General features: G+C 35.1%; 1 protein-coding gene across 4 annotated transcripts in view; it reads right to left on the bottom strand.

Moving 5' to 3' along the window:
• The window catches only part of ZFYVE9 (zinc finger FYVE-type containing 9), a 109614-nt gene that overhangs the window by 23883 nt on the left and 64444 nt on the right, over window positions 1–21287 (bottom strand). For all 4 annotated transcript variants that reach the window (XM_019625959.1, XM_019625962.1, XM_019625960.1 and 1 more), the window contains 3 exons: window positions 15418–15642; window positions 13628–13710; window positions 5891–5995 (listed from right to left, as the gene is read on the bottom strand). In XM_019625959.1, coding sequence (XP_019481504.1) covers window positions 5891–5995; window positions 13628–13710; window positions 15418–15642 — 413 coding nt within the window. The remainder of the gene's footprint in view (window positions 1–5890; window positions 5996–13627; window positions 13711–15417; window positions 15643–21287) is intronic.

Raw genomic sequence — 21287 nt, 5'->3', positions numbered from 1 at the left:
TGGTGCTTGAATGTATGAGATTAGAGCTGGTGGTCTCAAGACCAAAAGTAGCAGCAAGGTTTGAGTGCTGGGAGATGGGGAACTCTAGGAGTATGGCTAGAAGCAGTGTTGTGAAGCCACTGCTCACTCCTCTCAACAGGTATGCAGCGACGTGCGGGAGAGGACAGTCTTGTTCTGACCATGCAGTACTCAGCAGTGACCTCCTGTTGCAGCCAATGGAGGTATAGCATCCAGGGCTCTTTCTTGGGGAACCTTTTATTTTAATTTATACCTGTGGTTAAATACTGTCTCCCACAAATAACACTAAGAATAGCTACACCAATAGTCAATGGAACATCACTTCCCTCCTCTGGACTATTTTCCAGTGCACCTTTCACCAACTCCTTTTGTTCTTTTGAAAAGGTTTATCAGTTCCTCCTTCCGAAGAGAAAAGAAATGTATTCTTTGAAGGCCAGAAAATAAAACAGTCCTCAAACAGACTTTAGGGCCATCTGTTCTTGCTAGCGCTATAATGAACCTTTGAAATTATGCTTTTGAAACTTCACATTTCTCTGAAGAAAATGTGTAGCTTTTGAATTAAAATAAACCCAAACTCCTATTTTAGAATCTTAAAGTGGAAACAATCTCAAGAGGCCATTCAGCCTAAATTATACAAGATGTGGAACTGTAGAGATATGATTTCAGAGATTCTTGCATTATACCACAACTAACATAAAATTCTTTACTCCTGTCTCTGGTTTTGAGTAAAGGGTTATTAACAAAATTTTGTTCCTTTTTGCTTGAGATTTTGACACTGGGTTAATTCTTTAGCTCTATTCCCCCAGTGACCTGATAAAGGTTTGAATCTCCACTGCATTACTAGGAAAAAAAAAGCTTTATTTTTTTTCATCTATATTTAAAATAATTGACAAAATGTACATATTTAAAGTGTACAATTTGATGAATGTGCATATACTCATAAAAATAGCTCTTAAAACCACTCTCTAGTCTGTTACATTAATCGATACATATGTATTTACACCAAAACAATATTGTCTTGATTAATCTACCTTTAAAATATGCCTTAACATCAGGAAGTGTCAGTCCTTTAATCATGTTCTTTTTCAAAGCTGTCTTGGGTATTTTAGGTTCTTTGTATTGCCATGTAAATTTTAGAATCAGCATCTCAATTTCTACCATCAAAAAAAAAAGTCTGCTGGTATTTTGATTGGGATTGTGTTGAAACTATGGATCCGCCTGGTGAGAACTGACATTTTAACAATACTGAGTCTTCTGACCCATAAACACAGTATAGCTCTTCATTTACTTGGGTCCTCTTTAATATCTCTTGGCAATGTTTTGTAGTTTTCAGTATATAGGTATTGCAGATCACCTAGCAAACTTATCCTTAAAGTATGTCATATTTCTGATATTATTGTATTGTTTTTAAATTCCAATTTCTGATTGTTTATTGTTAGTATACAGAAATACAATTGATTCTTACACAGTGGTCATGTTTTCCCTATTTATCTAATCAGTCTGACTAGAAGTTTCTCAATTTTATTAATCTCAATAACTAGCTTTTTGTTTCATTTTTCAAATTGTATTTCTGTTTTACATTTTATCAATTGTTGGTCTTTATTATTTCCTTTCTTCTGTTTACTTTGTTTCATTTGCTCTTCTTTTTCAAATTTTCTAAGGTAGAAGAACAGGTCAGTGACTTGAGATGACTCTTTTTTCCCTAACATACAAGTTTCATACTATCAATTTCTCTCTAATCACAGCTTTAGCTGCTTCCCACAACTTTAGATATGTCATGTTTTCATTTTCAGTCAGCTCAAAATGTTTTCTAATTTTCCTTTAGGTTTCTTCTTTGACCCATGGGTTATTGAGAAGTGTGTATTTTGTTTCAAAATAGTGGGATTTTCTAGAGATCATTCTGGTATTGATTTCTAATTTAATGCTATTGTGGTCAGAAACCATACGTGGTAAGATTTTGGTCATTTAAAATTTATTGATATTTCTTTTACACTACAGAATATGGTTTACCTTTGTAAATGTTCTATGTGCACTGGAAAAGAATGTGCGTTCTTGCTGTTGGGTGAAATGTTCTATAAAAAAATCAATCAAGTCAAATTGGCTGACAATGTTGTTCAAGTTTTCTATGTCCTTAATGATTTTCTGTCTACTTCTATCAATTATTGAAAGGGTTAATGAAATCTCCTAATACACTTACGGATTTGTCTTTTTATTCTTATCGTTCTATCAATTCGTGCTTCATGCATTTTGAAACTTTTATTAGATGCATCAATATTTAGAATTGTTATATCTTTTTGGTAACCTGATCCCTTAATAATTATGAAATGTACCTTTTCATCCCTGGCAATATTGTTTATTCTGAAATATACTTTATTCTGAAATATACTTTCATATTACTCTATCCACTCTATACTAATACTAATACTTTGATTAGTATTACTATGGTGTATCTTTTTCCATTCTTTTACATTTAAACTATTTGTGCCCTTATACTTCAAGTGGTTTTCTTATTCACAGCATATAGTTGAATCTTTCTTGTTTATCCAATCTGACAATCTCTGCCTTTTGAAAGTGTTTAGACAATTTATACTTTAGGTGATCCTTGATATAACTGGATTTAAATCTAGCATCTTGCTATTTATTTTTTGTCCCATCTCCTCTTTGTTCTCTTTTTTCTTCTTTTTCAAACTTTTTTTATATGGCTAGTTTATTTTCTTGGCTTATTAGCTATACCTCTTCATTTAAATTTTCCTCTGGGATGCTTCTGGATATATGTTATACATCTTTATCAATCTACTTTTAAGTAATATTATACCACATCCTTTGTCATATAAGAACCTTACATCTGTATACTTCCATTTCACCTTCCCTGGTCTTTGTGATATTGGTGTCATATATTTTGTTTCTACATAAGTTATAAACTCCACAATACAGTTATTACTTTGTTTCATACAACTATCTTTTAAAGAGATTTTATATTACCCATTTTGTTGCTCTTCATTCTTCTGTGTAGATCCAGATTTCCATGAAGGGCAGATTTCTTTTAAGCTTGCTGGTAGGATCAGAGCAACCTGAATTTATGGGCAACTTGGATCACGAAGGATAATCTGCCCCTTTTTCACTCTAGAGGGTAAGAATACAAACTATTCCTGGCCCTGTGAGAATTGTCCTACCTGTTCCTTTTCAGTGCTTTTCTCACATACATGCAACAATGAGTACTCGGCTGAAGACACATGGGAACCTCCCACAGATCTCCAGGGTTTTTATTTCCAGTAATCTGTCTTGTAAATTCTAATCATGGCCTTCTTACATTCTCAATTCTCTCTTCAACTCATGGAGAGCTCTCGGTAAGTTTGGGTCCCCCTCCCTGTACTATGGTCTGGAAACTCCAGGCAGTAAGATAATCATAGGGCTCACCTTCTCTACCCCATTTTCCTTTGTTTTGTTTTTACCACATATTTTGTCTTGAGGTTTAGCTATTTAATGTAGATCAGTGTATTAGTGTGCTAGAGCTGCTATAACACAGTACCACAAACTGGGTGGCTTAAACAACAGAAACTTATTGTCTCTCAGTTCTGGAGGTTATATATCCAAAATCAAGGTGTTGGAAGAGATGTTTCCATTTGAGAGATGTAAAGGAAGGATTTTTTCTGAACACCTCTCCTTGACTTGTAGATGGCCGTCTTCTCCCTACATCTCTTCACATCATCTTCTCTTTATGAGTATCTGTGTTCAAACTTCCCCTTCTTATAAGGACACCAGTCATATTGCATTAGGGTTCACTCTAATGACCTCATTTAAACTTGATTACCTCTATAAACACCCTAAAATCGGCCCTAAAAACAGATTGGTAATTGTTAAACTGATGTCTATAAAAATCAGTTGAGTACAGTGGTTAAGAGTAGGAACACTGGGGGGAACTGGTTAGCTCAATTGGTTAGAGCGTGGTGCTGATAAACACCAAGGTTGCCAGTTCGATCCCCACATGGGCCACTGTGAGCTACACCCTCCCTAAAACAGTCAACTATGCCGTTGTAACATGAAAGCAATGTGTAACCAATGACCATGGCTGTTCCCCAATAAAATTAAAAAAAAAAAAAAAAGAGCAGGAACACTGTCGTCAGACTGCCTGGGTTTGATCCTAGCTCCACCACTTGCTAGCTCTGTGCTGTAATTTCCTCGCCTGTTAAAAGGTATTTACAGTACTCATTTTATAGATTAGTGTGAGATACATATATGCTTAGAACAATGCCTGGTACATAACATACCCCCAATATATGGTAGTTAACACAATGATCAAAATAATCTCATTATGAGAATATGAGTAGGGTTACCTAAGCCAACACAGATCTTACATGGCCTTGAAGAAGATTAGAAAATTCATGTACTACTTCATTTATTAAACTTTCCATGCTGTGAGAAGTACTATTTTCTCCTAGCTTTGTAAGCTTAAAGGCTTTCCTTAGTGACCCCTCTCACCACATTTTACATACAGCTGCCAAAACTCAGTTTTCTAAAACTGTTTCATTAAGTCACTTTTTTTATGTAAATCTGTAAAATCTCTTTACAACTTTTCACATTAATAGGTGTTTGTGAAATTGATAATAAAACTTCTAATATGAGAAATAAAACAAGTTTTCAAGGCATAATCTCTTTTAAGAATGTTTTGGGCACAAATTACATAAAAATAGTTCACTTTAAAGATTTGACTGTACCTAGTCTAGTCTATTACTGTTTGATAGTCCAGGGAAGGACTCCCTAAGAGCTAAAAACTGCTAACTGTATTCCAGAAAAAATTAAGCACACACTCTAGCTACTATTTTCTACTGTCCTGAAAAAAGCCATCACAGAGAAAGCTATGGGTAAGGACTTTCTTCATATAGGTCATTCCCACAGAATAATGCTGAGCTCTGCGTTTATAATAAGTCCAGTAAGACATTTGTGTGATTCTAAGTGCATACCAAGAACAGAATGTTTACTGAATGTACAAATGGATAAGTGAATAGATGGCTGAACAAAGAAGGAAAGAAAGAAAAGAAAGGAAGAGGGGGAAGGAGGAAATTATTTCACACCAAGTAGTAGTAGAAGTAGTCAGGGAGTTACCATCCTGCCTAATACAACAACAAATTTTAACCATTATAATATCAAACTAATTTTTAAAATAAAATTTCTCTTTTAAAGCACAATGATTACTATTAGACATTTTAGAACTGATCTTTAAAGAATTTTTAATTTAAGAAAGACTTCACATGGCAAATAGGTAAAGAGCATTGTTTATGGAACTTAATGTGTATATAATATGCACAATTTCATTTTAGTGACAAAATACAGCTTAATTCAAGACGCAATCATTTACTTTTGGAACCTTACTTAAAAGTCACTTCAGGACTTATAATGAGCTGTGCTTAAACATTAAGGATAGTGAAAAATGACATGTGTTTACAGTAAGAAAGAAAAATGAAAAGATCCCACCATGTTATAAAATTATTTTTATACCTTAATCAAAATGTAAATCTATCACTTATTATCACAGTGCTATACAATATTAAACAAATACTTGAATACTTACCCAGTTTTATTTATCACCACTTAATACTTTCTGAATTTGTTTAACTATCTCCTGCCTCTAAGGTAAGCTCCAAGAGCATCAAAAGGTCAAAAGCACAATCAATGACTAAATATCAATAAATCACAAATTTAACATCTTGCTTCTCTGTTACGAAATTTGCCATCATTGATCTAAGTCATACAATATTATGAACTGATTTCACTGTCGATTAATTAAAAAATAAAATGTATATGTAATCCTGTATTTTTCACCTTCATTCATATAGTCAACTATAAAAAAATATGCCTTCACGGTAAATCCTACCTCATTGTATCTGTTGCTGGGAATTTTGATGCTGGTTTTCCGAACTTCCATGTCAACCACCAAACCTTGAACTACTGGCAACGTATATTGGTAATTTCTGAAGTCCTGAGCAAAGGCAGATTGGAGTGAAATAAAGAATTCATCAATGGCAGGATTCAATTTATACTAATAAAATTAGTGCAAACAGAATGTCAGAATTGAAAGATCCCATTTATCTAAATAATAAGGGAAATATAATGAAAGCCTCATTGTGTGTGTATATTCTAGCTCTCTATTAGACTGTAAATTCTTATAAGGAAGTAGATTACAAAGTTTCATTTACTCCTTATATAAAATATCAATAATAAACAATTATCTGAATATTTAACCCTGCTTTATATACAATATTAAACAAATATTTGAATACTTAACACTTTCTGTATTTATTTAACTGTCTCCTCCCTCTAACATAAGCTCCAAGAGGGTAAGAACTCTCACTTGTTTTTTCTTGTTATATTCTAAATGCCTGGAACATCCTAGGCACTCAGTGAATATTTAGGGTAAAACATCATTTCAGAGGTTCTCATAGGCTACCATAAGGACCTCTACCGTTACTATTGTTTTGGCCAGGTTTGTGCTTGTATTATATCCACAAAAAGACACATGGTAGCTTACATTGGACAAAATAAGTAATTAAAAATTAGATTTATGAAAAAACCAGGGCTCCGTAATCCCATGGACCAGGATGGCCATCACAGTCTAGGAATGGCCAGGGCTAGGGCCTGGGGCAAAGATACAGGGAGGGACAAATTAATGCTAGAATGTTTGAGGGTTGGCCAGGGACACCCCCTGGCTTCTTTACAAAGACTACATGGTAAGGGAACAAGGAGCTTAGATAAACATAGTAAAAATAATCCAGGCAAGAGACAGTGATAATTAGGACCAAGATGTTAACAGTTCAAAAGACTGTGAGAAGTTATCAGATTCTAGATATATTTTTAAAGGAAAATAAGAGTTGAGGATGATTTTCAATTTTATGGCCTAGGCAACTAACTAGAAGACTGGAATTCCATTTACTGAGATATAGAATATGATGGGAAGAAGAAGGTGGCAATTCATAAGGCTGTAAGATAAGAAGCAAGAAAGAAAGAACGGTGACCTAGAGATTAAGAAAAAAAAAAGTGTAGATATTAGTAAATTGTTGGCTAGAACTATATTCTGATTGCTTCTATTTACTCAGGGAAATTGGTGCAAGTTTCATCAGGTGAAATGAGGAAAGGAGAGTACAAATTGGAAATCTGAGAAGAAATAATGTACAAATAGTCATCGAGGAGAGTATGAATGTATTACAATACAAATCAGCAAAGATTGCCAGGTAGGTCTAAGCGCTCCCTTAAGGGTATTGGTCATGAATCTAAAGTGAGACCAGTGATATTATAACCAGATATCAGGCTTACATATAAGTTAACACATTGTTTGTGGGAAACAGAGTAAACTCGTATAGAGAAAAATGCCTGCAAACAATGTGTTAAGAATGAAGAAAGAATTAGACCCACATAGGTATGGCCAATTGACTTCTGATAAGGGTGCAAAGTCAAGCAAATGGAAAAAAGGACAGTCTTTTCAACAAATGGTACTAGAACAATTGGATATACAAAAGAAAAAACAAACTTCAAACAATGCCTCACAATCATAAACAAAACTTAACTAAAAATGGATCATAGATCTAAATATAAAATATAAAACTATAAACCATTTAACAGAAAATGTTTGTGATGTTTAGTCAATAAAGTTCTTAGAAAAAGAATGCTCCATAAAAAAATTAATAAATTGAGGACTTCAACAAAATTAAAAACATTTATTCTACGAAAGACATTGTTAAAAGAATAAAAAGATAAAACCACAGACTGGGAGAAAATTATTACCAATAATACAAATCTGACAAAGGATTTATATTCAGAATACCTAAAAAACTCTCAAAAGTCAACAATCAGAAAACAACCATTTTTTTTTTTTTTAAGATTTTTTATTGGGGAACTGGGGGTATGGGAACAGTGCTGGGGAATTGGGGGAAGGGGAACAGACAAGTTGCTGTCGTCCTGTTCTTCAGTCTAGTTGTGCATATTTTTAAAACAGGAAAAAATCTGAACATTCGCTAAAGAAGATATAAAGAAGGCAAATAAGCACACATGAAAAGATGCTCTAAATCACTCATCATAAGAAACATACAAATTAAAATCACAAAAAATGAAACTCGTATTAGAATGGCAAAACTAAAAATGAAAAAGGAGAAATAGCACGTGCTATTACTTTATATCAGAAAGAAAACATTTTTTTCTTTATATTACTGGTGAATGCAAAATACTGCAGGGATTTTGGAAAATATTTCCACAGTTCCTTATAAGGTCAAACATACAATATGACTGAACTATCCCACTCCCAGGTATAATATTTACCCAAGAGAAGTAAAAACTAATGTTCACACAAAATTTCATACATGAATGTTTATAGAAGTTTTATTCATAGTCACCAAAAACTAGAAACAACCCAAAATATCCATCAACAGATAAATGGATAAATTGTAGTTCATACATACAAGTGAACAGAAGTCAGCAATAAAAATGAACTATTAATACTAAAGGGTGCCACAATATGCCACCCCAATATATTCCCTTTGTTGATCTGTACTTGGCCAGTCTAACTTATAGGGTCCTAGCTGAAGAACCTACGATGAATAGTGAAAAAAAATTTTATTTCCTCCCCAACAATACATATAACAACAAAGATGATTCTCAAATGCATTATGATAGTAAAAGAAGCCAGATTGAAAAGGCTAAAACTATAAGGACAAAGAATTAATGGTTACCAGACGTTAGGGATGTACCAGCAAATTTTCTGGAGTGATGGAACTCTTCTGTATCTTGATTGCAACAGTGGTAGTAACATAACTATATATATTTGTCAAAACTCTTAGAAGTATACTCCAAAAAGTAGAATTTTACTTTAATTTGTTTTTTGAATTTTTTAAAAGAAAGGTAGATTTAACCAGGATTTATACTTTCCAGGCCACCAGAACAGAGAATAAAACAGACAAAGAAACAAGAATTATGTAAAAAAGTGATTTTAATAATGAAACTATGAAATAAGATAGGTAAAGAGAAAAAAGTAAGGGGAGTGAGAGACAGTGAAAAGATGTTAGAATCAATAGATAGCAAATCCTGGTAAATTGGAGATAGAGAAGGTGGCATAGACAGCAAGATGCTTCAGTATATAATCTAATAAATGTTCCTATGAATGAATTGAATAGGCCATTAAAAAACCCGAAGCTTCTGTTGCTAGATTACAGGATAAATATCTCCTTTTCATTCGAAAGCAGATTACAATAGTAAGAAAAATTATCTTGTCAAAAATGTGACTAAAAACTAAAGTTACCAGAGAGGGACAAAGGGATGTGTGTTCGAGTAGAAGAGTGAGAATTTAATTTTAAAATTTCCACTTCTGGCCAAGATGGAGAAAAAGGGACCAGATTTACCCTCCTAACCAAAAAAACTGCACAAAAAACATGAAACAATGATTTCCAAGACACTGAATCTCAAGCAACAGAGGGTAGTGATCCTTGAGTGATGGGAAACAAGCAAGATGAGCTCTCCAAGTGCCCTCACTTAATGCCTTAAGAGAGCTTCCAAGCTCAGGTGCAAGAAAGGTGAACCCAGGCAGAGGCTGGCAAATTTCCTGAGCTGAGGAGACAAACCTGAGAATCCAGAAAAACCAAGGTGGCTAGAGTTCACAGGACAGAATATCAGAGAGAGAACTCCAAAGATTTGCAGAGGGACCAACTCCAGTATCCAGCAGAGTTCTGATTCGCAAATGTGTGAGGAAATCTTCGAGGCCAGCAAAAGAACTGCCTGAAATGATTATTGGGAACATTATCTGATACACAGTTCTGTGAATAGTGCCTATTCCCAAAATCCAGACAGGGCAATCTCATTAATTCTTGGGAATTGGGTAGAGTATTACCATATAATAAAGAACTGGCTGGCCTTTACCCTCGGCTCCCTGGAGGTAACCTCTAAACCCTTGAAATTTCCTAAGTAATAGGAGTGTCTTTGTTATTCGTGGTAGACCCTGACAGCCTGTGTTAATTTGGTGACTAATAGTGGGCCCCTAGATAGTTTATGCTAACAAGAGAACTCAGGATGGGGGCTGGTCATCCCAGAAAGGCCAACCATGTGATTAGAAGCTGAGGCTTTGAGGGACATGATATCAGCCCAATGTCTAGGGAAGGAAGGGGCACTGCAGAATGAGTTCAATCACATGGCCAATGATTCAATTATTTCTAGTAAGAAAACGCCAATAAAAACTCAAGGGAGTTTTTCTTACTCTATACATATTGTTACACATCAATGTACTAGGAGGGTGACATGTCCCAGAGGACACAGAAACTTCCTGTTTGGGACCATCCCAGACCTTGTACTATGTGTCCCTTCTTTCAGTTGGTCCTGATTTGCTTCCCCTTTCCTGTAATAAAAGTATAGTCATATGATTTTTTTTTCCCCTTTATTTTGAGCTGTCTTTTCCTTCTTCTTTGCATGCTTGGTATTTTAATTGTATGCCAGCTAAGTACAAGTATAGTTCTTAACTGAGTTCCATGAATCATTCTAGTAAATTATCAAACCTGGGAGAGTAGTGGAAACTCTAACATTTGTATCCAGTCCAGTATGGGTGGCCTGGGAACCCCTATGCATATAGCTGGTGTCTGAAGTAACAGCAGCTTTGTGAGGAAATGTGCCCTTAATCTGTGAAGTTTGGCCTAATTCCCAATAGTACCGAAAGTCATTGCAGGTACTCAGAAGGGTCTTGCCTTAGTAGTGGGGAATAATTAGCCCTATACTAAACACAGCTTCAGTTCCAATTTACAAATCTTAAAAGCAAGACTTAAAAGATCAAACTGTTTCTGGGTAAATTGACTGTGTTACTTGTAACAGAACTCAAGAATATTTATAGGAACACAAAAATATTCAGCACCTAACAAGGTAAAATTACAATATCTGGCATCCAATAAAAAAGTACCAAGCATGCAAAGAAGCAGGAAAATACAACTCAAAATAAGGGGAAAATATCAATCAATGGAAACTGAGCCAGAACTGGTATAGACGTTAGAATTACCAAAGACATTATAATAATTATATCCAGATGTTCAAAAAGTACAGGCATAGAAGATATAGAAAAAGACCCAAGTCAAACTTCTAGAGTGAAAATTAAGCTTAAACATTGCAAAATAAAAAATTAGTGAACTTGAAGACACAGCAGTTACAACTGTCCAAAATGAAAGAGAGGGGAAAAAAAGAACATAAAAAGAAATAAGACCATTAGTGAGCTATGATACAGTTTCAAGCAGCCTATTATGTCTGTAACATTAGAGTTCCTGGAGGAGAGGAGGGGGTGGATAGCAAAGTATTTGATGAAACTATAAACCCACAGATCTAAGAAGCTCAACAAACCCCAAGCACAAGAAACATGGAAAAAACTATCCCAAGGTACATAATCAAATTGCTCAAAACCAGTATAAAAAGAAAAATTTTAAACAACCACAGAAGGAAAAAATATGCAGAGTGGAACAAAGATGAGGGGAAACACAGGTATCTCAACTGAAACAGTGTAAACCAGAGATAGTACAGTAACATCTTCAAAATACTCAGAGAACAAAACTGTTAACTTGGAATTCTACATTCAGCAAAAATTGCCTTCAAATACAGAGGTTAAATAAAGATGTTAGAAATACAAATGTTGAAAGACTTCATCACCAGCAGGGCCAAATTGCAAGAAATGTTACAGGAAATCTTTCAGGGAGGAAGAAAATGACACCAGATGGAAATGCCGTTTACACAAAGGAATGAAGAGCACTGGGAATGGCAACTACATGGGTAAGCCTAAGAGTTTTTCTTATTGTTTAAATAGCTTTAAAATATAACTGGAACTATAACTACAACTGCATGACAGAGTGAGGAAATAAATCCAGTCTCCAAAAAGCAACTAAAAAAGCTGGGTAGGGCTGGCCGAGTGGTGCGTTGGTTAAGAACTGGCTTGGGATGCCAGAGGGCCCTGGTTCGGATCCCACATATGAGGGCCAGTGACACTGCCCTCTGCAGCAAGGATGGTGAATGGCAGCTCGACCTGGGGCTGGGCTGCCGCGGGCTGCAGTCCCCTGCTGCAGTGGGTTGCCATGGGCTGCTGTGTGTGGCCAGCAGCCAGCGTGAGTGGCCATCCAGAAGCCGGCGACTGATCTGCCTCACCCGGGAAGAGCGCAATGATGGTGCCAACTTGGGCCAGTGAAGCAACGTCCTCCACAACTAGACTGAAGAACAAAACAACTGCATCTTGTCTGTTCCCCTTCCCCTGATTCACCAGCACTGTTCCCCTGCCCCAATTCCCCAATAAAATCTTAAAAAAAAAAAAAAAGCTGGGTAAATAGTTTAAAAAAAAATCGTTTCAGTGCTCTGGAGTTAGACCAAAGGCATAACAACACATTGAGAACTGTTTATTCATGAAAACTACTGAATTTCACTAAGAAAAGTAGAGTTCAGCTTATGACCTTCTTGCAGGGGCCTACCCCTATCCCTATTAGGTATTTTAACGAGGGCAAGGCATCTCAAGAATCTTGATTTGGAGTGTTGTTAGTGGAAATCTCAATGGCTAGTGAAAAGGGAGAGCCAGCAGCTCTGTTAGTCTGAGGTTGCTAGCCTGTTTCTGTCGGGGCAAGTAATGGGCAGGCAAACAAGCCAGAGATTTAACAAGGAGTCCTGGGAGGTGAGACAGCAATAGGGCTCTTCATCAATTTCCCAAATATCCAGGATTGACCTCAGTCTGTGCACACATGCAGCGGAGACCTCAGTGGCCCCAGCCAACCAATGTCCTTGGTCAACAGTCAGAGCCTATGCAAGTGCAGAGGAGACATGAGAGAGCTCAGCAGAAAGGAAAAGAAGGCAGTTTGAATCTCGGTTCATACACAGATCTATACGCAAATAATGGAAGCTTTACTGGCATGAGGTATTTGAACACAACTTCTGACCAATCTTTAGCTGAACAATAAGCTCCAAGTATACCTCGGGAGATATTGTGGGTTTGGTTCCAGGCTATCACACAATACAGCGAACATGGCAATAAAGCAAGTCACATGAATTTTTTGGCTTCCCAATGCATATAAAACTTATATTTAGACTATACTATAGTCTATTAAGTGTGCAATAGCATTGTGCCTAAAAAAAAAAAAAAAGCAATGTAACTTAATTTAATACAGACTTTATGAGGACTAGAGGTAATGTATAAATAAAGTACAGTGTACTCTGTTTTGTTTTTATTTTAAGCCTGGCATCCAAGGGGCGTCACCTATTTCTATGTACAAGCATACCTCATTGTATTGCACTTTGCAGATACTGTGTTTTCGTCAACATTGTGGCAAGGCCCTTCACTAGCAAAAAGACTGACTCACTGAAGGCTCAGATGATGTAGTATTTTTTAGCAATAATGATCCTGCAAGGGCACTTAGATAAAAGCATATAATCAGGGGCTGGAATCCTATATTATTTCACTCCAAAGCTCCAAATACTTTACAAAGAATATATACGTTGTTCTATTCCTCTAGCATAAATCTTCACCTGCCTGAAGGAGCACAGGCATTGCTATCAACAAAATAATAAATATATCCTTTTCCCATACAAACCCCAGTAAGGAAAAACAAAGTAAAAATTCCCAACTTACTGCAAGAAGATTCATGATGGTATGCCCCGTCTCTCCAAACAATGGTTTCCGAAATCTGACACTGAACAGTGGGCATGGATAAACTATGGAAATGAGAAATAATCAGACTAAGTTTGGCAGCTTAAAATTTTAGTAAAAGAGACATCATGGCTGATACAGTTTTTAACATATAGTTGTAATAGCACATTAGGGCATATGAAATTTACGGCTCAAAAAGTATTTAGCATGGTAGCATCACAGACAAATCCTGAGCCTTCTACAAACCACACCGAAGTCTTTTGATGACCAGAATTAACCTTTTGATGCAGCTGTTTCAAAAATGATCAAAAGGTCTTAGGACATGCTCTTCTTCAAACTGGATTAATCTGATCCAGAAAATAAATATCTATTGATTCCTCTATGTTCAACAAGTCTAAAAGAATTCATTCTTACACCTCTCCCAACAAAAACCCTCCTTAGGAAAGCCAAATACCATGTGATCCTATTAGCTGGCTCACTCCTTGAACTTTATGATTTGAACCGCCTGTTTAAGACAGGAAAGTTATACACATTGGTTCCTCTGCATACAATACTTTCCTTTCCTTATTTCACTTAGCTGATTCATACGCTTCCTTCACAGTTCAGTCCAGAGGCCCTTGGTACAAGGAATATTTCTTATCCAATTCCTTCATTCGTGGTGAAGTTAGAGCCTAGCCTATCTTGTAGCTCCCAAAGAACTTTGTTAACTTTAAGTATATGTTTTAATATGATAAGCTACTTTGTGATTTCTGTATGTCTTCCTTACAAAGGTTTTCAAGGGCCTATAACCATGTCTTAGCCATTTCTGAATTCCCAGAATTCATGACACATGGTAGACTTTTATTAAATTCTTGTGAAATTAATGAATAAATAAGTAAAAGAATGAAGCTGACTTGCTGAGAATATATATGGTTTTATGGTTTATAATTTTCTAACATATGTTTTATGAAATAATTTTTCATCATCTCATTTGATCCTCTTAAAAATCCTATATAATATAAAAGGCAAGTATTATTATCTCCAGTAGCAAAAGAAACTGGCAATTAGACAACTTGAGTGACTTACCCAAAGTTACAGAGCTAGTAAGTAGCAGAATTAAGAACCTTATTCAAGTGGTGGGCTTCCTAGACCCAGGACACTTTTAATTAGGTAAAGATATAAAGTTTAAAATAAAGCTTGCATTTAGCCCTTGATGTCTTAAAAAAAATCACAACTTAGCTGCACTGCTACAACTATGGGCAAGGAAGTTCTTTTGTTGCTTACCTTACCAACTAAGAGTGATCTCTATACCACTAGTTTCTATTGGGTTGTCAAAAAAGTCATGACGCATTTTTGCAACGAAAAACATAGTAAAAATACGTCATGATTTTTCCGACAACCCAACAGTATCTGTTACATTTCATAAAATACAATTTGCCATAACTATTTTCCAACCAAGTGACAAAAAATATGCTCACCATATATAGATACTATAAAAAATAAAGTTACTTGTTAAGTTAAAATTCATTTTTTCTCAGGATGATCATGTATTCATCAATGAACTATTATAACCAATAAGTTTACAAGGAAATAATCACCAGCTTTCTGGTTTGATATTTTCAGTCCTTCCCATTATAGGCAAAATAAGTAGAGACAATGGCCAAGTTTAGTTTAGCTATTTCAAAATACTACTTCTGCGAAACTGTATCACCACGGGGGCTCTGAATACTTCAGGACTTTATTTAGCTATGATGTCTTGGTCATATCTTAGAAGAAAGTATTTTACTACTTACGTCGATATTCAGCTCCGAGTCTCAGCATTAGTCGGATGGGAAACACTTTAGCCCAAGGAGTTTCCCATTTCTGGATGAGAATCCCAAACAAGTAAGGTGGGGTTGGGAGTACAAGGTCTTGCAGTGACTGGTAAGTAGATGTTACGTATAAGAACCCACCATGCTCTTTACTGCCCAGGAAGCTTTGACTGAAGAAGGAATGTCCCAAGTGGCCCACAACATTCCCTAAAACAAACCAAAAAAATCATTAATTACTTTCTATCATTAAATCAATCATATTTTTAGTAATCATTATTACTCAACACTGGGCCAGACACTACCAAACACTAATTCCCAACTTTTCACCATGAAAAATACCCATGTTTAGAAAGTTATATTTTAAACAAATGGCTTTTATTAAATGAAATTTTCCCCCCAATTTTATCAGGGCTTCTGGTTGAGCATGATATAACTTACACGAGTATTATCATACTGCAGAAGTCTGCCCAGCTAAATGCCAAAAATATTGGTGCTTTCCTTAGTTACATGGTGTAACTTTACTGTATGAATTAGGATAAGAATTATTGCCTCGAAGGTCATGAAAAAAATGTTAGCAACTGCTCTCAGAGAGTTTACAACCTCATTGGGTGAATAAAGTCAATTCATGAACACAAAGAATGAAGACAATGAAGTACAGTTATGTATGAGACAGGAAAGGAAGAAGAAAATTTGTAGAGAAGGTAGTACCACAGATAGGGTTTATTATTTGTAATTTTGATACAGACAAGTATGAAATGTAAACAATTCAGGGCTTACTTAAATTCAGTTTGACCGCAAATGCTCTTTACTAAGCACTTTCTAACAAATATTTTTTTAATGAAACAGTAACGAATCAGCCCTTCATTAACAAGATATTTTCCTCAGTTTAGAATTACAAAAGAACTTCCTGTTCTTCTGAACAAGAGCTGTGCAATAATGTAATAGTAGATATGTTCACTAGACATGTGTAAGCTCCCTTTGATACCTCTGAAAGAAGAAGGATAAACTATAAAAATCCCCATCACAGAAGTTAATGCTTTATTTCCTTGAAAACTGATCTGTTATCAGAACAGTTCAGTGATGGGCCATAGAATCCTTGAGTGAAGTAGGTCCACAAATGAAGGGAACACCTCCCCACAAAACTCAGAAGAGCTTTGTGTGACAGCCACGTTCATCTGGACATTATCATATTTAGGGACAAACATGGACAAACACATTTAGGGATAAGTAGTCTTGCCCCAGGATTAACCAAATCTGCCTGCACATTTAAGTTGCTGGGCAAGATCTATAAAAACAAAACAAAACAAAAAATCCCTACATCAAGAAAGCAGTGTGGTATTTTTAAAACATACCACAGATTTTGGAGTTACGGAGATATGGGTTTGAATACTAGTTTAATCACTACCTAATGTGTGGTTTTTTGGCAAGTTACTTCTGTGAGCCTCAATGTCCGTGTAAAATGGGGAAAATTACACTAAATGTTAGACCTGTTATAAAGAATAAATGATAGAATATATGTAAAACACCTAACAGCACCTGGCACACAGTGTATTCTCAAAAAACTATATTATTGTTATAATGCAAATATACATATAATACTCAGCCAAACATTATAGGATTTTTTTTTGCTTTATCAAAGATTTTAGATAAATTTTCATCTTTTTACCTGGGGGTGGGAGAGAGGGACGGGGGAGGAATGGGAGAGAGATAGATATTTTTTCCCTCCACAATGGAAGCACACAACAGCAGTCCTCTAAAGCTCTAATGACAGCATAATGTTTATGTTTCATAATAATGCCCTAGTGAATACAGCTCAGAGGTGAAAAATATGTTGGCTCAGTAGTCAAGGCATTCAGTCATTATTCCTTTGGGATTTCCCTATTAGAGACTGGAATCTATTACTGGGTATTTTCCCACAGATATTGATCACTTTTCTGCTTCTATCACCTAACAACTTCCCCCATCCCAATCACACTCAGATTCTTTAATATGTCCCCTTCCATTATAAAATAATTTTTTATCCTTTAAGCATTTACTCTCTTAAAAAAATTGTTTTAAAAGATAGACTTCTATTAATCCCAATGAATGATTTAGTTTAGACTGTCATTTACCACCTCACCTACAAACAAGTATAGTCCACGGGTGTAGATAACAGCAAAAACAAAATACCAGGCATAAGAAACTGACAAAGAAAAGCTTTTATTTGAAGACTTAATCTGGGGCTCTTGAACTCATAAAGTCTATTATATACTAATTTATACAGACACTTCTTTATGGGAATAATGGGACAATGAGTCCACTGAACTAATTCTATATACCCCAAAACCACTCAAGAATACACATAAGTAAAATAGACACCAACTATTGCGTCTGAGCTTAAATGACCTGGCAAAAATGTCAAATGCTTTACATCAATTGTTTACAAAGCAATTTTACATGGCATTAATCAGGTAATCATCAGACCAGTGCCACTAGGTTAACAGAGTTGGTACAATTTCCCTGAATTTGGGGGGCTTACTTTATTTACCAATGAAGAAATTGAGGTTTAGGGGTAGAGGTGAAGTGACTCTCAAAAGACACTGGATAAATAAGTGGCAAAATAAGCTCTAGAAAGCATATCTTTCTATCTCCTGGTGTTTTGATATATCACAATTTCTTTAAAATATATGTAGTAATTTGCAATTTTCCATCTTAAACTTGGAATTTAAACTGTTTTTCAAAGTGCTTGCAAATAGCCATCTTTAAATTCAATTCAAATACAACTTAAATATCTATGTGACAACAGTTTCCTTTGTTTCAAAGTATATTTATCAATCCTTAGATCAACTCAAATGGGACAATTTTCAAGCACATGGTTCACTGATTTCAAACAAAACTAACATTAATATAACTAAACCTCAAGCCATCAAGAGAATTTACACAGTCCCTTGGAGTTCTTTGTAATACAATAAACTGCAGTTAAGCATGCATACTTCACAGAAGATAATTTCCTCAGTTTAGAGCATCTGTGAGATTTACCATGTTATTTTAAAAAGCTCAAGAGGCAGTTTATTTCTTCTTATGGTTTGAAACATGGGATTCAGAGAAGACACAGCTAAATTAAAACCTAGGTTCAGCCACTTACCAGCTATGTGTATGATCTTGGGCAAGTTAATTATGCCCTTATAGTGCCTCTCAGTTTGCTCATATGTAAAATGGAAACGAGAAGAGTATGAATCTCATACAGTTAAGAAGAAATGAAATAGTGCACATAAAGCAATGAACACATTGCCTAGCATGTAGTAAATGCTCAATAAATATTAAGTATTAGTCTTAAATCACCTCTTTATAAATTATTCCATTACTTTCTCATCAGTTGAAAAACTACTTTCCAAAGCATCAATACCATGGGTCCTTTGCTCATAAAAAGAAAAAAATAAATTTATCAAAAAGGTTCACAATTCGCTAGAAAAATAAAATAAAAACCTGTACCATAAGATAATATACTTTAACTGGTAAAACAATACAAAAAAATTATTGATGATGGTAAAAACACCAATAAGTTCCTCTTTCCTGGGAAACACGTTAGGAAACTTTTTCATATTTTACAGGTAAAAAAGTGACTTGCTTCAGAAATACTAAAGATTATAAGCAACTATAACTGTAGTTTTGTGGTCATTAGAAATAATGGAAAACTACTAAAACCTGAAACAATTACTAAGACATGAAATGATGAAGCATTTATCATATGACATACACTGCTAAATACTGATCCAAAAAAGAGATACACATATTAATAAGATATCTTATAATATGCATAAAATTTGACTGCCAGTCATTCCACAAACATTTACAGGATACCTATCATGTTTTTATAAACATCTTATTAATTGTTTATGTATATTCTTTGAAAGGCTACTTTTTAAAAATCTCTATTTTTCCCCTTTCTTTAATTCACCTATAATTTTTCCTCTAAATACTTAAGAGGGTAGAAAATGGATAAGAGATGGTGGTTTAAAAATATTCTAAAGACATGTTTCTTTTTTTTTTTAAATTAATTAATTAATTAATTTTTTATTGTTAGTTTCAGGTGTACAGAATATTGCAATAGTTGTCCTTTTCACCTTTCGCACAGAAACTCCCCTCCCCCAAAAAGAAATGTTTTTCTAAGTTAATTTGCATGTATATCCTTAGACTGAGATGAACTTCCACATTAGAAAATGAAAGATCAAACTCCACTGTATTTGGGGCCTTTAATTTTATTTGTAACATTACAAAATTATGACTAAAAATAAAATCCAAAAAAGATGAATAAAATGTAGTAATAACATACAAATCAGTAATATAGTGCCCTAAAGTGTACACTGTCTTTTGATAAGTCTATATAAGAAAGAAATTTAATCAAAAGTTTATCTGGGTTCACAATTTAAAGATACAAAAATGAGGAAAACTTTAGAATGAGAGTAGATGACGAAAAAAGATACTAAAAAGAAAAAAGATGTTTTATAGAACTTTCCCAAGTGGCCTGCTAAGTGACCCATGGTCTGTCTTTCTCAGGGACCAGAAACACTGGGCCTCAGAAACATTCTTAGGCTAACCTAAATAGTACTTGTCCTTGTCTCCAAGTCCCATTGGGAACAAGAAGTCAAGAATAATAAGCACAGCACTTTTATTAACAGAAGCATTCTCTCAGAACTCTTTTCCTCCAGGTGCTTTTCCACCAAATGGCAAAAAAAATGTTCTTAGTGATATCATACCAATTTATTAATTCCTTCAATCCACAGGTTTTTTTTATTAAGCCTTTTTGATATGCCAGACTTTGTTTTAAGCGCTGGTACACAAAGTTGAGCCAGACAGATAAAAACGTGCCCTTCACGTTGCTTATATTTTATTGGAGGTAGACAAATAATTTCAGCTAGTAAAGTTAGTGATAAATGTTTTGAAGAAAATAAACCAAGGAAGGTAATGTGTTTGATGGACACAGAAGAGAACACACTTCTTTAGCCAAGAGGGTCAGGGAAAATCTTCTGAGAAATAAACATTTGAGAAAAGGCTTGAATGAAAAGAAGAAACCAGCCAATAAAGATCTGAAAGAATAGCCGTGTTCCAAGTCTGGGGACAGTAAGTGTAAAAGCCAAGTTGGATGAATTTGATGGGTTCAAAGGTCACAAAGATGATCCATATAAGGAGTAGTACGAGGTACTATCAAAGAAATCTTTAGGGTCCAGATGACATAGGACCTTGCAGACCAAAGAAAAGGGTGTGGAGTTCATTTTAGTCACAGTGGAAAGCCACTGGAAGTTTTAAGGCAGCTTCAATTGTGACATCATACTCATCACTATGCTATTTATGATATACAAATGTGCTATGCTCTCAATTCACAAGGATTAGATTTAGGATGCCCCAAGCAATAGCTGCCAGATGACAAACATGTCTGTAAACGGAATTGCAAATGATTGAAAGGGAACGAACAGCAGTTTTTAAATATAAAAATGATTTAACATGCAAGGTTAATATTTATATACTGTATTTAAAATGGTCTTCTTGCTTTTTCCGAATTTTTGTTAACTGTAAAGTTGAAAATCAGTAAGTGTTAACTTTATTATGCCCATGTCAACATTAATCAATCCACATTAATATATCTTTTAAATTAGGTTTTCTAAAAGAGAGAAATACAAATAAGAAGAATTCACTGAAGACTAAGCCCTAGGATCCAGCACAAAAAGGCAAAGAAACAAGTTATACAAAAAGGCAGGGGGCCAGCCGAGTGGCGCGCTAGTTAAGAGTTGGCTTGGGATGCCAGCTCTGAGCAGCAGGGCCCCGGTTCGGATCCCACATATGAGGGCCAGTGACACTGCGCCCTCTACAGCTAA

Source organism: Hipposideros armiger, unplaced genomic scaffold (assembly GCF_001890085.2).
Source record: "Hipposideros armiger isolate ML-2016 unplaced genomic scaffold, ASM189008v1 scaffold_646, whole genome shotgun sequence".
Classification (NCBI taxonomy): Eukaryota; Metazoa; Chordata; class Mammalia; order Chiroptera; family Hipposideridae; genus Hipposideros; species Hipposideros armiger.
The sequence above is the reverse complement of the archived record's forward strand: the minus strand, read 5'-3'. Positions and strand labels throughout refer to the sequence as shown.